Source organism: Phoxinus phoxinus (assembly GCF_949152265.1).
Source record: "Phoxinus phoxinus genome assembly, chromosome: 24".
Classification (NCBI taxonomy): domain Eukaryota; kingdom Metazoa; phylum Chordata; class Actinopteri; order Cypriniformes; family Leuciscidae; genus Phoxinus; species Phoxinus phoxinus.
The window spans coordinates 10,912,602-10,932,866 of NC_136899.1; the positions used below are offsets into that span (position 1 = coordinate 10,912,602).

Here is a 20,265-nt window from a genome sequence, read left to right on the forward strand (position 1 = left end):
TTGATCCATAATCAGTTTTAATTCTTTCATTACGTTTCAGTTTTTCCCCCTCATGTTTTCCTGGGAAAGGTGAAAGCAAACAGGAATTCCTGAATGAAAAGATAAACACACACAGGCAAAACATGTTCGGGTTGAGCTGAGGAGAGGAGATGAGCTCTAGTTACTCAGGAATTTTGATGGGTGATCTCAGCTCCGCTATAAACAGTGTTCCGAAACCTATCGAGCTGCTTCTCTTCCCACTGCCTACATAGACAGCTGCCTTCTGAGGGAACATCCTAACCGTCTTGGATTGCTCTACATAGGCACAAACACAAACTGTGTACCACACATGAGATTCAACTTGCGCTTAGTTTAAATAGAGATTGATGTTAGCATGTTGCTAAGCTAACGATTCAATAATCATCATAAGCATACAAATACAGACAAATATATAAAAAAAATAGTATCAAATTAAATCATCCCTGAATATATTTTTTTCCACTGAGCTCACTCTTGTGAAAAGATGTACACTTTGGCATACTTTAAAAAATAGTACATATGGAAATGATGTACTTGCATAGATATACTTATCTTTATACAAGTATAAGATGCAGTAAGCCAAATAAATGCAGTTTTTTAACACTTAAATGCATGTTATTTACAGTTAAATTAATATATTTTATTGTTTAAATTTAGAATAAATGCAATTATTATTATTATTACCCACTTAAATAGGACTTTAGGACTTTAATATGCAATTTCATAATTACTTTGTCTTTGAAATATGGTTTAAGTTTATTGTCAAATGTACTGTCAAGCATTCATGGTAATTAAATCAACTTTAATGTCATTACTATCGAAATGTGTATGCCATGTATTTAAATTAAATTATATTTAAACTTTTTAATTTGTTTAAAATATATTAACTTTAAAATGTAATATCGAATAACACACTACATTTTACAATTATAATCCAGTGCTTTACATGTGCTTTAGTTTTGAGTCAACACGTAAAAATAAGTACTTTAAACTACATCTTTAAACTTTAAATGAAAATCAATATGTTTTTAATAATCTTTTGTTGTGTTTTAAGGTAAAATTGTAAATTTTACATTTACAAAGTGCACTTTTTAAAAACTGTATTGCAGTGTTAAGAAACAGTCATGAAAATGTACTCTCTTAAGTTTCCTTTAATACATTAATATTGTATTATCTGAAAGTACAGTTTTTAAAATATACTTTTAAGCGCACTTTTTCACAAGGGCAGCACGGTGCATTCTGGGATTGCCTTTATTGCTACAGTGGCTCTTAGAAGAGAACATAATTAGGTTTCCTACCTTTTAGAACAGTCTTTGCATCTAAAGCACAGATATAATGCCTACTTTTGTAGGCAGCTCACTAAGTTTTGGAGCAAGTCAATCGTTTCGGCAAGATATTGATTAGAGCTGGCAGTATGGAGTGAATTCATTCTCTGTGTTACACAAAGGCTGTCGTAGCGCTGACAGAGACTTCAGCAGCTGCGTTCATGTATGTTTGTGTGTGTATGCGTGTGTGGCCGCCAGCGCCGTGCCTTGTTGCGTGCTGCGTCGTCCACATGGTTCTCGTTACAGAATGAAGGATGTTTGTTTTCTCTATTAGTGATTCTGTCCCCATTATCAAGATCTCAATCAAAAACCGCCTGCAACCACAATTCAATAAACGCGCATGCATTATATTCCATCTTCTCTTTTTATCTCTCCATCTCTTTTCATCTCACACATTGCCTACATATCTAAATGCGGACATACCAATAGACATCTGTTGTTTTTATAAAATGTGAACTAGCTAACATCAAAGTTCTTGACAAACTTTCCTTTTCTTTCTTCCCTTCCTCCACCCTTTATCATATTTCTAACTCTCTCTCCCCATATAAAGTTGTTGGTGGCCAACAGTTCATGCTTTCGAGTCCTTTAAGGGCTTAGAGTGTCTCGGGTGACAGGATGATGTGTAACAGGTGTGTGTGTGTGTGTGTGTGTGTGTGTGTGTGTGTGTGTGTGTGTGTGTGTGTGTGTGTGTGTGTGTGTGTGAGAGAGAGAGATTGTGGCGCTAACAGCCCCAATGACACCACTTAAAACATCCCCTTCAACTTCCTTTGGCATTACACTCTTGCTCTGATATGTGTGTGTGATCCATGTGTGTGCGTGAGAAGTGTAGTGTTAGAGAAATAAATGTGTGCTGGCATGTTTCTCAGGAAGGGATTGAAGTACTTTTATATAGCTATGGACATGGTATAGAAATTAAACTGTAAAAATGACAAATATGAACGTAGTGTAATTTATGGGTTTTTAGTATGCGTGGTTCTAAATGTTCTCCCTTTCTTGTCCCCCAGGCTACCAGGGCCACACTAACAGCTCATTGCTCCTCGCTGGGTGACTCTCTGAGGAAGGAGAACGAGTTGGCGCTCATCATAGACGGACAGACGCTCAAATACGCCCTCTCTTTCGAAGTGCGACAGTCCTTCCTCGACCTTGCGCTGTCTTGCAAGGCTGTCATATGTTGCAGGTATATTGACAAAAACACACTTAAACATCCCCACAAATATATAAACATTGCTGCCTTAATGAACAAGCTAATAATAATCCCAGAAGTCATTGCTCAGATGTTGCACTTCAGCTTTGACGAATTAATGCAGGTTTTTAAGAGAAATAAAAATAGGAACAAATTATTGACAACTGAATCAGCCTTGATTAGCAGTATGACAATACAAGCAATACAATTTTATGTTGATAAATAATCATTAAATGTGATTATTTAATAATCTTTATATTATATACAATTTTTAGTGTAATTGTTTTTTTTTTTTTACTTATTTTTACAGTATGTATTATACACAGTGAACAATATTTGTATATATAGATCAAATAATATGGAATAATTTGATGCTACATATTTGAGTCAAAGACTTTAAATGCAGACTATATTATCTTGGCTAATCTGAGCAGTTTGAGATATCCATCTTTTTTGAAACTCTAGAGGAGACGCATGTAAGATCACTAGTTTTTTTTATCAGGGAAACATAAGAATGTCATAAACATGAGTCTCAGTTTGCTCTCCATATAATCTCATTGTTTTCTAGGAGAGACATTTAAGATTTTAAAGAGATCTTCTCTGGGGTTTGTATTTGTTATGGGTATTCATTCAGGCATTAGCACTGAACAGCCGTGCTTGTGTGTGTACTGCGTGTGGCAGTGCATGTGTGTGCGTCTTTAAGTAAAAGGTTGTGTCTTGCCCTGGGTGACTAAATAACTGGTGAAAATAAGCGCTTGGCTCCCAGAACAGAGAGGCTGTGCAGAGGTAATGTAATATACTGAGCTCCGTGCAAATGTCAAACTAATGACTCACTTACTGTCATTATACACTCACACACACTCTCACACACAGGTAGACAATGCAGTCATTCACATCACATTGTTGAGTACTGTAAATGTTTATCTGAACATAATCTGAATATAAATAAGTGCGCTGTAAGCTTCAGACAGTTCTGATTCGATAATAAAGTGTGTTTCCATCTGTGAGAGGGAGTAATTGACTTGCTGTTGCATGAAGCCCATATCCGGACTGTGGTCTCCAAGGCCCTACAAACCGACTGAACCAGCCCTTCCAGCACCCCCCACACTGTCCCGAACTGCACATATTCACAGACAACCAGCAGAGAGGAGCACAAATGTGTGTGTGTTGGAGAGAAAGTTTGCATCTATGTGTGTGTGTTACACGCACGGTTTCCTGAGTTCACACTCTGTTTGTTTAAAGAGCTGCTTTAACCTTCTTATTTTCTGCTCAATTCCACCACGGAGAACATTAGCCCGCCTTTCATCTGCCTCCGGCCTCCGATCTCCCCCCCAGCTCACTGTGAGCTATAGAGTTATAGTGGAAAAAGGGTGGAATTGATCAACACAATGACAAGAGAAAGTGCTTTGAGGAGAATTTGTCTTTTCGATTTTCGATTTTTATGAGTATACCATGCTCATGATATTAGGGAGATCATACGTGTCTGTACTAGCTCATACTTTTCTGGCCAACTTTGAAACTTATTATTGCAGCACTTCTAATATTACGGTCTCCTTTTGGTTAAGTATTTGTGCTGTAGCATTTCTCAATTTTTGAGTGGAACAGCTGCAAAATGAATAAATGTAAATGTGTGTCAATGATCATTAATTTCTTTAAAATACAAATCTCATCCAACACCTTCCATTGGGGTAAAGAAAATATAGTTTAATGATAGTTTCCTGATTACATGTCTCCAGGCCTCACTAAAAGTACTACACTGATACTATGTTTTTTTATGTTTTGGTACTGTGTTCCATAGCCTATTTACCTCAAAATACGTTGGTAAATGGCCCAAAAAACAAAACAATAACTTTGGAAAAAAACATGTTAGTAGTAAAATTTTGGCATAAATATTTAATCAGAATATACAGCTAATGTTAAATTGCTGTCAATAAGGAAAGATGCTTTTTATGGTTCCAGAGTGTATGGTTATGGCGGTAACTAACTAATTAGGAACCATCCGCCTAGGAAGCCTTTTGTAGTGCCGGATCAAGCGAAAATGTATATTTGTATAAAAATGAAGACTTAATTGGTTAGTGGTACAGTATGCTAATGCTGCCTTCACGGAATTATCATAAATACGAGTTTCCTAGTTAAAAACTGGTTATGAACGCCCTCTGAAGTCGGATTTACCACTGGGAAGCTCGGGGATTTTGATATCCAAGTTCCCGGGTTTTCCACAACAGCTGCATCTCCACAAGTAGTGCATATTTACATATATGAATAATCATTTGAAGTGTATTGTATGTTTTATGCGCCGAAATTGTTTGCGCCGAAAAACATTATTTGTGTTTGACTGAAATTCCAGAACTGTCAGCAAGCTATCTAGATAACGCGGTAATTGTTTAAATGGTTGTAAGGGACGCTAAATATAATTATGGTTTTAATAAGATTTTCCCAGTAGATAAGCAAGAATAAACCTGGTGTCCTCCATGATTCCTGTTTTTTCCAACAATAAAGTGCTTGAATGCTTTGTTCCGTTAAAAGTGAATTATGTTCCAGTAAAAGTTCTTTTAGACAATGGAATCACTTTGGGGTCTAAATAGTTCATGAAACCGAATCTCTTGGTCACTTTACACTTCTATGTTGCTGTCTGATGACATCATCTATATCATCACATTGCCCATTGATGCACATTATAAAACGTTTTTAAGAACAAATGTGAATTTGTTTAGTGCTTGTTTGCTGATATGTAACTTGAATGACTAACTTTTTCTTTCAGGGTGTCTCCACTGCAGAAGTCAGAGATTGTGGACATGGTGAAGAAGCATGTGAAGGCCATCACACTGGCTATCGGAGACGGAGCCAACGACGTAGGCATGATACAGACGGCACATGTGGGAGTTGGCATAAGCGGGAATGAGGGCATGCAGGCCACCAACTCCTCTGACTACTCTATAGCTCAGGTCTGACACACACACACTCACTCATGTAATTCATTATTCTGTGACTCGGTCACGCACACACATCTGATCCTTAAAACTGTAATTACACTACCACAACACAAAACACACAGCAGTCTTCTGCCCACAGCGCTGTTGTATCCGGGTAGCTGATCCTGCAGTAATGGTTCACATGTGTTCCTGCGGGCAAACTAATTCTTCTCTCAAACTCTTTCTCTTTAGTTCTCATACCTGGAGAAGCTTTTATTGGTTCACGGGGCTTGGAGTTACAACCGGGTCACCAAATGTATCCTGTACTGTTTCTATAAGAATGTGGTTCTGTACATCATAGAGGTGCGTACATAATATCAACCAAGCGTGTGTGGGACTTTTCAAGGGGTAGTTCACTCAAACATAAAAATTCTGTCCTTATGTCATCATGTTCCCAACCCGTATTTATTTTTTGAAACACAAAAGATCACGTGAAAGATTCATGCTGCTCTTTTCAATACAATGCGTTTCATGCTTTGTGTAACGTATGAACAGAACTCTCTAGATGGGTTTGTACTTAAAGTCCTTAAACCCTTGAAAACAGTCATATTTATGAAGAGGTACTTAAGTGCTTTAATTATTGAAAGACAATATTTATAAAATTAGAGTTTAATTTTTTTATTTGACTAATACAATAATTTTATGCAAATTAGCGCTGCAGTCCATTTATATAAATATAGAGTGATTTCTCATGGCTATGAGTGTGACATTTTTCATATATTTCCAAGTATGATAAAGCTTTCATTCTTCAGGACAATCATATTAATGGAAAAAATCAGTTTGAATGAAGAAAGCATTTCAATGGTCAAGGGAATTTCCCACGACTGGGACATGCTCTTCTATGCACTGAAAGTTTTAGGGCTTCGTCATGTTTTGCACGTGCTGCACTTTATACTTGTACCATTTTGTTTTATTAGTATACTTTTATTTATCAATTTACCTTGTTTAGAATTTGTTAGATAATAAAGATATTGTTTTGATAAGTGAGATCTCTGATTGTAAACCTTGAAAACCCAAAAAGTAGTGCTTGTAAACAATTTTTTTTAAATATATAGAAATAGCTTTTTGGGCATGCAGTTTTTTTTAATGGTTTGTTCCTTATCCCGTAATCACAAACAGCTACAAATATCATCAAAACATCTGAAAATAATTGGTCAAAATGTGTGGATACCTTTTATGTACCGGTAGATAAACATGTTATAAACACATAAATCATTTTTGCATTATGCATTTTTAAAAAGAAAGTCATACGGTTTGGAATGACATGAATTGTTAATTTATCTTTTTGGGCAAACTGTTCCTTTAAACAACATAGTTTTTTCTTTGGAATGTGTTGTACTTGCATGGTATGAGATCAGATAACTTTTTAAAGAGAGTCATCTAATGAGCCATTATCCACACACAAACATGCTTGCTTACTCTTTTTTTTCTTTTCTTTTTCTCCGATCCTTTTGCTTGCTTTTTTTTTTCACACAGACACCCTTGCGTACATTAAGTAGACTGCTTGCAGCTGTTTATGGAAGTGTTTGACAGTGATAAATGAGATGCCCCCTCACTAGTCTCTGCTTTCCATCACACACACACACACACACTCGCAGGCACAGACAAAGAGCCGCTGACCCCTATCTATAGTGGCTGGGTCCTTCCAGTTCAAAACTGCATACCAGATACACTGTCATCCGAGAGCTGTGTAAGTGTGTGTGTGCGCTAGGTAGAGTGTGAGCTTTACTGACAGGGTCACCATGCTGTCCGGTGGAGCATTTGTCAGCTGTGCCACCCCCTAAAATGGCAGCAGGTGCAGAAACATGCCCCCTCATCCCCCCTGAGGACCTGGCCTCTGTGCTGATGTGGGTGGGTGTGTGTGTTACGGGAAGATCTGGGTAAAGGTTAAATGTTTCGATGTCTCTATATTTTGGAATGCGATTGTCTGTGCACATCTGTCAGTGTATTTGGGGGAGAGGGGTGTTTTGGGGATCTTACTGAGGATTAGCTTCCAGCTAAGAAGAGCTTTAAAGGTCAAAGTTCACAGAATGTCTTTGTCTTCATAGCAGAGACATTATGGGGGATGGACAGCAAGTGTACATGTGTGTAGCCTTTTGTTTGTATGAACTGACCTCTGCCTTGAGTTTGATGTTGTCCGAAGCACTTTGCTAGAGGGTTTCCATGTTACTCATCTTATTCTTGTCTTCTGTTTATCACATTATTGGTTATCTTCATTTCTGTTTTTCTAACAATCTTTCTCCTCTTCTTCCCGCAGCTTTGGTTTGCATTTGTAAATGGTTTCTCTGGACAGATCCTGTTTGAGCGGTGGTGCATTGGCCTGTACAATGTGGTACGTGTGTGTGTCTCTGTATACGTTTCAAAAAAATCCTGTGAGATGTCTACCAATACATAATTTTAAGGCATCGTAGGTGCACTCCTGACAAGGATTTGGCAGCATCAAATGTATCATTCATAAAAAAAAGACAATCCCAGAATGCACTGCAGCAAATTTTGTGGAAAAAGTTCCAACATGGTCAAGATAATTGTCAGTAATAGTGGTAGGCCAATATCAGCCTATCTTTGAGGGTCCACTTTGTAACTATAATATGTAATAAGTATTTAATTTGCTGAGTGTCATTAAAATATATTAAATACATTTTATGTATATAAATACATTTAAATACATTTATGTTTTTGAAACAAGTCTCTTATGCTCATCAAAGCTGCATTTATTTGACAAATATACAGTAAAAACAGTTGCTTAATATTTTTGTGGAAACAATACTTTTTTCAGGATTCTTCAATAGAAATTAATAGAATATGTATAGACCGTTTAAAAGAACAGCATGTTTTTGAAATATAATTCTTTTGTAACATTTATAAGTCTTTACTGTCACTTTTGACCAATTTAATGCATCGTTGTTGCTAAATAAAAGTATTATTATTATTATTATTTTTACTTACTGACCCCAAACTTGTGAACAGTAGTGTACATATACCTCCTCTGATCAGCATCAGCCATTGAAAAATGCCTATTTTCGACCAAAATATTTTACAAATACACCAAAGGCCACAATTTAAATAAAGAATAATCCTAAGGAAAACAATAGGGCCTTCGCCTTTTCAAGGTGTTTTGTATGCTTTGTATTTTTATGCTTCATATTATTGTATGGCATAGTTATTAGCTTAGCAACATGCTAATGGAATTAATTGCAATCAGACCATTCCAAGTCAATGTTGTTTTTGGAACTAAGCTGTAGTTCCAATTTATCATATATACAGTATATATCATATATCAGATACATGTATAAACTACAACACTTTCATGAAAGTTCATGTATGTTTCAGATCTTTACTGCTCTCCCTCCTTTCACGCTGGGGATAGTTGACCGGCCATGCAGTCAGCAGAACATGCTACGATTCCCTCAGCTGTACCGCATCACACAGAACGCAGAAGGTTTTAACACTAAGGTACCGTACACCAAGAGTTCATAGTCAATACTAATGCACAATTTCAGTCACATATTACTCATACTGACTCAACAAATACTATGAGACATATAAATCTGTCTGCAGTGACTGTTTGATTATGTGTGATTATGATCACCACGCTTGTCTACATCCTGTGCTATAATTGATTATCACGGTCTGATGTGGTTCACAACGTCAGCGTGTTGTTTGACTTGTGATTTCCCCGCGGATAAACAGCAGTGCAAGAAGAAGCTCTGCTGCCATCCAGATAATAATGAGATTCATGAGGCTGAAATAAGACAGTCATTCATTTATAGCTCAGGATCAGTGTTTGTATGTGTGTGTTTGTGTGTTTTCGGGGTGATCTGGGGGACATTACACTAGCTGTGCAATTGCAGAGAAGCTGTTTGTGTGGGCTTTGTGTATCTTGGCATTAGTTTGTCTTGACTGACTCTCCCCCTCTCCCGTTCCTGCTTTCTGTCCCTCCCTTCCTCTCTCTTTCATTGCCTCTTTCTCTTTTTCCAGGTCTTTTGGGGTCACTGTATAAATGCTCTCATTCACTCCATTATTCTCTTCTGGTTTCCACTCAAAGTCCTGGAGCACGGTAACTATCTCAAGCACTCACTAGCACACATGTAGACCACTCCGGCTCGAGTGTGTCAATTGCTAAGTATCTTTCATCGCCCCTTTTGTTCCTTCAGACACTCCTTTTGACAACGGCAACAGTGTCGACTACCTGTTCGTGGGGAACATCGTCTACACGGTGAGTTGTCAGCGTGGCATTTGCTTCTCCATAGCTCCCTGCCAATGAGAGGTCACACACCATTTCCTTGCTAGAGCTGTTATTCCGTTCGCTGGCCGCCAGTGTTTACACTGTAAACTTGTTAATGTCTCTTTTCGCTGGATATTTTTGAAAAAAGTCCTTGTGAAATGATCCCACAACTCAAAGCAAGAACGACAGGAACTCTGTGAGGAAACAAGGCCACTCACCAGTGGTTTTTGTGGGCAATTTATGACTTAAATTCTGCATTTCAGCTCTAGAATTTATGACTGTCTTTTAACTAATTTATTACTTAAAATGCTTGAAATGGTCAATTTAATACGAAAAAGTATATATTTTCAAAACCCCAAACTGGGGGTTATGAGTCAATGAAAAGCCAGCAATGAATTAAATCATACAAATGTAAAAAATAATATAAAAATAATAATATATATATATATATATATATTAGTCCTGCATACAAGTTTTGATAAAGAATTATGAAATGTGGAAAAATGAATAGATGAATTGTTCACAATAGGATTAATAACATTCATTTAGGAAATTCCCTAAAATGCTTGAAATGGTTAATTTAATATGAAAGTATATATTTTAAAAACCCCAAACTGGGGGTTATGAGTCAATGAAAAGCCAGCAATGAATTAAATCATAAAAATGTTTTTAAAAAAAGAAAGAAAAAATATATATATATATAGTCCTGCATTCAAGTTTTGATAAAGAATTGTGAAAAGTGAACAAATTAATTGTTCACAATAGGATTCATAACATTCATTTAGGAAATTCCCTAAATTACACCAAAACTCTTCACACTAATCTTCACTTTAATTGCATGTCAAAATCCAGTCAGTAAGCAAGTTAAATGGTCAATTTTGTATTTGTTTAGGCAAATAATTCATAACACAAATCCTAACTCTCGAGTTTGTGCATCTTTTGAACGAATTGAAATCAATTCATCAAAAGAACCAGCTCAAAAGAATCACTTGTTCATGAATCACACTACACTGATCGGGCTGTATGTTTGATTTGCATGCAGCCTGCAGAAGTTAGATGTGTTGTATTATTTCACATTCAATACAGACTGTAAATCTGTAAAAAAAAAACATCTTTTCATGCCACTTTTCAGCCTCTAAATAGGAAACAACACTGGTCTGTACAGTAAATATGCAATGTCACAGTGTTCCCTCCCCATTAGCCAATCAGTAAACAGTATTTCACTCCAGTGAACAATATTTCGCCAAGCATTATAAAAATGAGGCCATGTGTGTGACCCAGACTATTAAATACAGTACATTGGAGGCGATACTAGACTCAAGCCATTAACAGAGTAATGAATGAGTCCCATGGGGAGTGAAGTCTTTGTGTGGTGGTATTTCTTTTCTGTTCCTCACAGGCTTCTGTGTCCCTGTATGTGTGTACGAGTGTTACTTTAAGGGATAAATGTGTAATTGTGTGTTTTAAAGCAGTGGTCGCTAGAGGCGATAGTAAGTCGATGCCTGTGTGAAAGCCCTCATCTGGTTTTGTGTTGAAGCTGTACAGAACGTTTTACCAGGATGATGAGTGCATATCATTACTGTTATTTATGACTGACTCTCTCTTTCTTTCTCTCCCTCTCTTCCTGGTGCAGTATGTGGTGGTAACTGTATGTCTGAAAGCCGGTATGGAGACCACAGCATGGACAAAGGTACGTCAGTCCCCATCCTCCAACACAAACAAACACTCACACACACACACACACACACACACTCTTCACCGCCTGCCGTCACAGCTCGGAGCAATGAGCGTCTCTGGCAGCGCTTATGAAAGTGCTGTCTAATGCATCAAATTTATTACAAAGGATTTGTTCTATCTGGAGTAAAAGGAGATCACATTATAGAACACTTAGCACTTGATATCATGTGTCTGATTCTATAATCATACTTCAAAAAAATATATATTTTGTTTTGTTTCCCAGTAAAAAAATGTAAACTTTCTTAAATCAAGATACATTTACTTAAGCAAAATAACTTTTAATATACAGTGTTTATGCTAAAAATTTGAAAAAAAATCTGTTAATTGTGTAAGAAAATTGATCTTAACTCAAAGGAAGAACAAGATTATTTTTCTTAACCCTTTGACCATTATTTTTTCTTGTTTGAAACATAAACTCAAGAAGTCATTTTTCTTTTCAAGTATGTATCTTGATTTGAGAATTTGTTTGATATTTGTAATGAACACAAAAAATACAAATCAAATGTATTACAAAGCATTTGTTATATCTGAATTGCAAGGAGATCACATTAAAGAACACTTTTGCTCTTGATATTATGTGTCTGATTCTGTAGGAAGGTCATATATATTCTGGGAAGTGCTTTAGATAGATGGGGAACATGTATCGCTGCTATGTCAGGACATTTCTCTGTCCTGCCGCCGTGTGTGTTGAGGGGACGTCGACACTCCCCGTCCGTTCAGCTGTCCACACACCAGATCTTGTGATAAAGTAGAGCGGCCTTGGTATTCACACCGTGTCCATTACAGTTGAAGAAGTCTAAATTCAGTATGAAACTGACCATGACCTGTTTTTCTCTTGTTCTAGTTTTCTCATCTGGCTGTATGGGGCAGCATGGTGCTCTGGATGTTGTTTTTTGCCGTCTATTCTGCAATCTGGCCGTCCATTCCTATAGCACCGGATATGTTGGGCCAGGTGAGTGCAAATACACACACCTGCTCATATTTGTGCTTTACTCACTGACTGCAGCCTGGCGCCTGGATGATTTGCTCTCTGGGTGTTCCGTGTCAGATTTATGGCCCGCCGTCCCATTTCGCAGTCTCCCTACACCTGCCACGCAGTCACCCGAGCCCCAGGCTTTTACGGCCTACCCTGGAAGTGTTGACTTAAGCGAGTGGGCTGGTTTGTGCAGTGCTACAGACATCTGTGTGTGTGTGTGTGAGGAATACTCTTGAAAAGTTTCTCTCGTGTCTTCCCAGGGATATATACACAAAGTGGCTCTGTTCCATAACCAAGTGAGCCGCCTCACTGTTTTCTGCCTACATAGGCTGCATCCTAAATTAAATGAAACTTTAGCTAACAAAACTCTCAAATAAGCATATACTTATTTAGCACTCACAAATATGTGAAAGTAAAATATGAGTAAAATGTTTTTTTGTTTTTTTTTGGTTTATCATTAAATTTGTGTCCGCACATTTATAATCAACATTTCTCTATAAATTACAGTTATCAAATAAAATTGTTTGCACATTTCAATGTTTTCACACTCAATGAAATGTATTTGTTTTTGCAATAAATTGTTTTAAGCAGTTTTACTAAGAACAACATTACTAACACCCTTAGGTGACGGTATTCAGTTATGAAATGTAATTATGTGCTGAATCATATTTATATTGTTGTTATAGGAAAACACATGAACATGAGAAATATGCATACAGAAATATGCGAGAACGCTTTGTTTGTAAAATTACAGTCTGAAAGAAATATTTTGCAGCATTATTTCCTGCATTATAAGCGCAAATAATTTTGTATAAAATTATGCACAATGCTTATACAATGGGGATACAATATCCTCATGCAAAATATTGCGATATTAAGCTGTATCGATACCCCCACCCCAAACATCAAATTATATTTACAATTATCATTCAACAAAAAAAGTTTCATTTTTGTATTAATTATATTTATAATTAACATGTATTTTTTAAAAATACAATTCAAATATTACAATTAAATGAAAATTTGTATCAACACATTTTAGGATTGTATTATTATTTATTTATACCAGTATTTCTCTTCCAAAATTTTCAACAAATTCCATGTATAAAAAAATATAAATAATAATAATCACATATTTTTTAATTAAATAAATTGCATTTTTTTTTTTACAAGTACCGTATTTGTTATATATTCATAAAATGTTTAAAATATATTATATACTATATAATTTTAACAATTTACTCCAAGAGTTTTGCGATTCTTTCTGGCAGCATAATTGGAAGCATGTCTACGGTGCCCTGAAATGCAACCTTCGGAGGCGGATCGCTGGATTTTGGAACAAAGCTAGTGTGTGCGTGCTGTGGGAGTGTGGAGCAGTCAGGGGTGGGATGGAGCTCTCTGAAGCCCTCCAGCCCATTAATTCGATTTGTGTCAGAAATCAGGAATGTGCTCAAGTATCACAGCAGCTGCTCTCGGAGGGAGAGAAAAAGAAGGGACATCCCTCGCACTTTACCCTGCAGCGTTGACTTTTCTTTCCCCTCCCTGTCCAGCCGTTCATTTCATAATCTCTCCATCTCTCCATGTAGGCCAAGCTGGGAGCACACATTATGCATGTTTTTCCAGCTCTGTATATCAGTGTGTATTTTTGTGCGTCTGCTCGTCTGAGAATTCGGTAGGGTTGGCCTGGGTCTGGGAGTGTATGCGCAGCTGTCGCGAAGAGATGCCGTCTAATGGTTTTCGGAGTCTAGTAGATTCCGTCTGTGATATCAGCTGTGGAGGATCCTTAAAAGTGGGATCACTTGATTGCACACCGTGAAGTTTCTCAAGCCTGTTGGATTAACATTAAAGGTTACTTTAGGAGAATACGATTAAGCAGAAGACTTTTAAAACTATCCGTGTTACTAAAACAATTCAATTACTCAACAAAACTAGCGGATATTTGGCTGTATATATATAATTTTATTACTAAAAGGTTTTTTTTCAGACATTTTTGAGCAATAAGTTTAACTAGTATTAGTCATTATAAATGGTTGTAAAAAGGAACTCATTAGAGTGGAAAAAAACTCATTTGGGCCGTTAAACAGACAGCAGAGAAGAAGAGCAAACAGCAGACGGCAATGGTACTGGTAGATAAATAGGTAATTAAACTCTCAAACAGGTCAAAGGTGACAGTCAGTCAACAGCTGTTGCAAGGAGAGAGAAATCCAGCATGATTGGGTGTTGCGACATTTGCTGAGCATTGATTTCAAACTGATGATCTGTTTATCTCTGTTTTAGGCTGGCAGGGTAATGCAGTGCTGGAGCTTCTGGCTGGGCCTGATACTGGTGCCAACAGCATGTTTACTCAAAGATGTGGCATGGAACGCGTAAGTAACACACATGCACACATCAGTGTATTTATAGAGTAAACACAGTGTAATTTGGCAATATATATTAGCCACTGACAAAAACAGACTTAAACACAAAAGCGAGACCGTAAGAAACTGTTATGTCACCGCTCAGAGGACGACGCACAGTGAGGAAGACTCTGCTAGAGGAAGTGCAGGAGCTGGAAGCTCGAGCTGTGGACCCTAGGGCAGCTGTCCTCAGAGATGCCAGCGGCCGCAGGTATATCCCTCAAATATGCTTTGAAATAAATGAACACATTGACTCAGATAAAATAGCTTAGATAGATTTTCAAGATGTTTTAATGTAAATGTGGGCAAATGCATAATTGTTACATAAATCATAATCTGCTTCAAAACCTATTGAGCTGACTCGCTCCCTACGTAGGCAGCACACCAACAGCAATGGCACCTCTTAAGTGACTACATAGGCAGTAACTCATATAAATATCAAGTTAAATTTTAAAACGATATAGTATTAATTTATTTACAATATATAACAACAATTATTTTGCTTTGTAACTACTATATACTATATATATATATATATATATAGTTATACCTTAATTTTAGATTTTTGTTTTATTTGTTTTGCTTGTTGCAGTGCATTGTGGGGTTGCTTTCTCTGAGGGTGCATGCAATGCAATGCAACGCTACTACAATTTTGTCAAACGAAGAGATCTTTTTTAAACAGCCTTCACGTCAGGCCAGCGATGCCTTAAAATGCCTCTGGAGGAAGCTCACTAGGTTTTAAAGCTGGTTTATTGTGTTTATTATTTATCCCTTCATATTGTTTTTTGAATTAGTTTGTGGATGTGTGTTTGGGAAAGAGACTGCATTTGTGTTCCTTGTGATCCTCTAACCCCTGCCTGAACACCCACAGGCCCAATGCTGAGGATTCATAGACTCGTAGAGTCAAAGGCAGGCATGTACGCAGGTAGAACCAGCCAGCCTGAATGTGACCCTCTATAGAGATGTGCAGTGACCTCTGTTTCCTTCTTCCCTGAACCTTCCTTTTCAGCGTCATCTTCATCTCATGACTTTTCTTTCATTTTTCTCTTTCCATTTTACATCCTGCCATGTCAGGCGGCCATGAGCTGGTCAGGTTTGCATAGCTATAAGCACTGGGTGTGTGTAGCTTCCTTAAGATCGTAGCTCTGTGCATGTGTTTGTTTTCATGCTGTGTGTTTGTGGACTTGAGGCTGACTGAGTTGAGCGTTTGCATGGATTTAACAGTTTTAGCCCAGAGATATTACTCAACATATTGCATTTGGTGTACAGCCCTATATGAGACAGGAACTTGGCAGACGGACGTGTAGTCTAATGCAGTTTTGTTTCGTGGTCTTTAGGCCACTAATTTATGGCCAGGGAGTTAACAGAATGGACTTCTAATCAGAGGGATGTTGGACGTAAGCCCTGTTTGGGTTTACCCCCTCATTCCCCCAGAGCAGAACACTTAACCTCATTTGTTTCAGTAAATATCCAGCTGTAAAAAGCATAATGGTTGTAAGTCATCCTGAACGAGTGTAGAAATCTGCTGAATGATTAATCATCAGCTTGAATTCAGCTTCGTTGGGCGGAGGCTGAAACAATTCAAGAGTACATCCTAGGCATTTAGATTTGCAGATCTGTTTACCCAAGAAGACCCCAGCTAGCCCTGCCGGACAAAAGCGAGGTATTTTCCGAAGTATAAGCCAAGCCTGGACTCGTACTTAAGGGACGATCTGAGGAAAAAAAGTTATTGAAAATTTGATTAATCAAAACAACTGTCTGATATTCCAAGGTTTGTCCACGTTCCAGAGAAACGACAGAGGAAGAAAGAGCTCCGGTTACCAGTGAGCCTATGCGTCATTCCATCCTTTTATTTCTTTATTTATCCATTCATCATCCCCGTCTTTCAACCGGTCATCTGTTTTGCAGACATAGTTTTCATTGGCTGATGTTCTGCCATATCCCATATACTGTTGTCGAATTTTTTTACTAAGCAGCCAAATGAATGCCACGTCCTTCCCAACGATAACAGTGCAAACGGTCCCCTTCGTTGCACAATATGAGTTTGAGCTGTAACCTTGAGAAGTTTGGCCCTCATCCATGACAACTGGTTTTTGGATCACTTTCTTTTTTGGACGAGGGGAAAGACCGCTTTCATCTGATTTACAGGGAAACATCATAGACTGATTTGTTTTACATTGAACGTGTTTATCAAAGATGGGGTCAGGATTATTCGATTCCTCTTCATTTCAAAACTGGCCGCAAAATGCCATCAGATTCAGTTTCCAAAATTTAGCAACCAGAGACGACTTTATTGGCTACATTAATTTCAGAATAAAGAGCTGTTGAATACTTCTCATATTTATCGTTTTTGTTTGAAGGATTGGAAAGCTTGAGGATTTAGTGCGGTGGAAATATTGAAAGAGATGTTTTTGGATCGCAGAGCTAAGTTTAATGTTGTTTATGAGTGCTTTGGGAAGCCGTTTCTTAGAATCGTGCGAGTATGTGTGTAAATGTATGTTCTGCTCGAGTGAACATCATTAAGAGTATCTGGCATTCGCCAAGGTGGCCACGTGGCAGAGTAGAGCACTGTTTTGTAGAAATGCATGTGATTTGACCTCTAGCTGTCATGTCTGTAGCATATCAGCTAGTAACTGCGCTGTGATTGGTGGCTTAACCCGCCTGTCTCTTTCTGTCCAGTCTGAACGAGCGTGCCCACCTGCTGACACGGGTCTTCAGGAAAACGCCTTCCAGCGTGGGACGCTCAAACTCTGTGCAGCAGACAGTGTCACGTAAGTGCATGTTCCTCATGCGCCCTTGTTAACACTTCACATCCACTGGCAGCTGCAAGAGCCTTGACTAGGCTAGTTAGTGCTTGTCTAGCAGGCGAACCGTCTCAGCCATGCTGTTTTCCAGCAAAACCCACACCAGCATCCTAACAAGTTTATTGTTCATTGAACTGTGGAAAGAAATCAAAAATATAGATTCTAGTCGGAGTAGGACTGCAGTTGATTGTTTTCTGACAACTGACAGGTTAAAATAACCATGATATCTTATGGATTTATTGTCCAAACTTTACACTATCCTATCTGGAAAAACATCTGTCAATTTATTAGATTAATCAGATATAAAAAGGTTTTATTACAAGTTGATTTTCTATATTTCATTGGGAAAAAAAAATCCACATACCATTATTCTCCTTCAATGTGCAAATTGAAACCTATAGAAAACACAAATAAACAACTGTCCAAAAGTTTTGGGTCGGAAAGTCTCTAATGCTCACCAAGGATGTACTTATGTGATCAAAAATACAGTAAAAACAGTACTATTGTGAAATGATTACAATTTGAAGTAACCATTTTCTATTTTGATGTATTTTAAAATATAATTTATTCCTGGGCATCATTTCAGCTTCATTACTGCAGTCTTCAGTGTCACATGATCCTTCAGAAATCATTCTATACACTGATTTGCTGCTCAAGAAACATTTATTATTATTATCACTGTTGAAAGCACTTGTGCTGCTTAATATTCAGGATTATCTGATGAATAGAAAGTTCAAAAGACAGCACTTCTTATTAATTGAATGCATCCTTGCTGAATAAAAGAATACATTTTTAAAAGTTACTGACCCCAAACTTCTGAACGGTATTTTAAATGAATGACAAAAAATATAAATGTATACATTTGAACTATGCTATACATATAAACACAGAAAATGTTTCAAATATAAACATTACATTATACATGTTTGTCCTCCCAATTTTCTTTTCGCAGCTTTTTTGACCTCCGCCATTTTTAAATGTGTTTTTTATTGACGTCACTGACAAAGATTTTCCACTGAGAACTCATAGACCCAATTGAGAATTTAATTTGACTCTTTTCATGATCAGCTTTATCTATTAGTCACTGCCACCCTAAAATTAAGAATCAATAAAATATTGTAAATAGGGCTGTCAAATCGATTAATCGCATCTAACATAAAAGTTATTGTAATATATGTCTGTGTGTGTGTATGTATATACATATATATATATATTACTTGCACATATTATATAAACAAAACTTTTATGTTACATTAATCGCGATTAATCAATCTGACAGCACTAATTGTGAGAAAAATAATTGTGATTATATCAATATATCATTAAATCAGCGCAGCTATACAGTTTTGTGCTTTCATTAGCATTCATGTAAATCTCCCTATAATAAAGCTAACAATTGATTTTTCTTTCTCCCAATAGATGGATATGCATTCTCGCAGGAGGAGGATGGCGTGGTGTCTCAATCCCAGGTTGTACGGTCCTATGACACCACCGTTCAGCGGCCCAGTATGTAGCTGTCACCACAGCAACAGCTGGTAAAGACTTTAACGACACACACCTGTGCTGGGTGATCCTGCTGTGGCCTTTAAGCTGAACTAAACTGAACTGGGCACAGCTAGCGCAACAATCGGCCGAGCTACATAACACACCACCTCCCAATGAGGCCGGAGGGAGTGGATTTACAGTTACAGAGACAGAGGGTTGGGGTGGGCGGGCATATTCTCACACCGAAATGGCCAGTCGAAATGCACTACACATGAACGGACAGGTGAAAGGAGCCGAGTAGCATCCAGAAGCTGAAGCCAGAGACAATGGTGCCTATATCACTATCATGAGTCACAAGACTGCTTCATTTGGTTCTATGTCATGTGGGTGCGTGTATGCATCTGCACGTTCGTTTATGTGAGCGTATATATATATCGGGAAGGATGTGCGTATGGCTTGTCTGTTGCATTCGCGCTTGTTTGTGTGTAAGTTAGGGTGGCTGGTGTGCTTCTTGGTGTGTCTGCATGTGTGTTTTTGTTGAGTCCTAGCGTCTGCGTCTCCAGAGATCGGAGTTTGGCGTATCCGTCATCACCACCGCGATGCAAGAGGGGAGGCCACTGAAAAAACAAACACAAAATACCCACCCACATGCATACACACTTTGGAGAAATGCCCATTGCAGACCTGAGATGGGGGAGGTGTGGCTTACAGATGCAGCAGACACACGCATGCACCGTTACCCCTCCTTCCCATCCAGCGAGGCTGCCAAAACACACAGCGATTCCTCTGAGGCGAAACCCCCCACCCTGCAGCATGGAGCTTCCCAGCTTACCACACACACACAAATACACCTTCTCTCACTCTCCGTCTCACCTAATCTTCTACTTAATGGTGGCCTCTGTATCTTTGAGCTCATGTTCTCGCCTTCTGTCTACCTCTCTCTTTCTCCAGATCAGCAATCTCCATGTCTCGTTGTTCTCTTGGTCTAGTTATCCGTTCATTCCCTCTCTGTTCCATTAAGTGGCTGCTGTGGATCACAGCTGTGGCTTTGCTTTGTCCGCTTTCACTCAACCTGTCGGGTTTCTGGACTATTTTGTTAAATAAACTGGACTTGTGACTCTGTGTCCTTCTCTTTTTAAGGATT

General features: G+C 38.0%; 1 protein-coding gene across 10 annotated transcripts in view; it reads left to right on the forward strand.

The window, feature by feature from the left end:
- atp8a2 (ATPase phospholipid transporting 8A2) overlaps positions 1-20,243 on the forward strand; it is a 50,435-nt gene extending 30,192 nt beyond the window's left edge. For all 10 annotated transcript variants that reach the window (XM_079602075.1, XM_079602071.1, XM_079602072.1 and 7 more), the window contains 13 exons: positions 2,348-2,520; positions 5,288-5,471; positions 5,691-5,801; positions 7,756-7,830; positions 8,829-8,951; positions 9,477-9,555; positions 9,653-9,714; positions 11,357-11,413; positions 12,305-12,412; positions 14,714-14,802; positions 14,939-15,043; positions 17,512-17,603; positions 19,056-20,243. In XM_079602075.1, coding sequence (XP_079458201.1) covers positions 2,348-2,520; positions 5,288-5,471; positions 5,691-5,801; positions 7,756-7,830; positions 8,829-8,951; positions 9,477-9,555; positions 9,653-9,714; positions 11,357-11,413; positions 12,305-12,412; positions 14,714-14,802; positions 14,939-15,043; positions 17,512-17,603; positions 19,056-19,150 — 1,353 coding nt within the window. In that variant the 3' untranslated portion in view covers positions 19,151-20,243. The remainder of the gene's footprint in view (positions 1-2,347; positions 2,521-5,287; positions 5,472-5,690; positions 5,802-7,755; positions 7,831-8,828; positions 8,952-9,476; positions 9,556-9,652; positions 9,715-11,356; positions 11,414-12,304; positions 12,413-14,713; positions 14,803-14,938; positions 15,044-17,511; positions 17,604-19,055) is intronic.
- Positions 20,244-20,265: the final 22 nt, after the last annotated feature.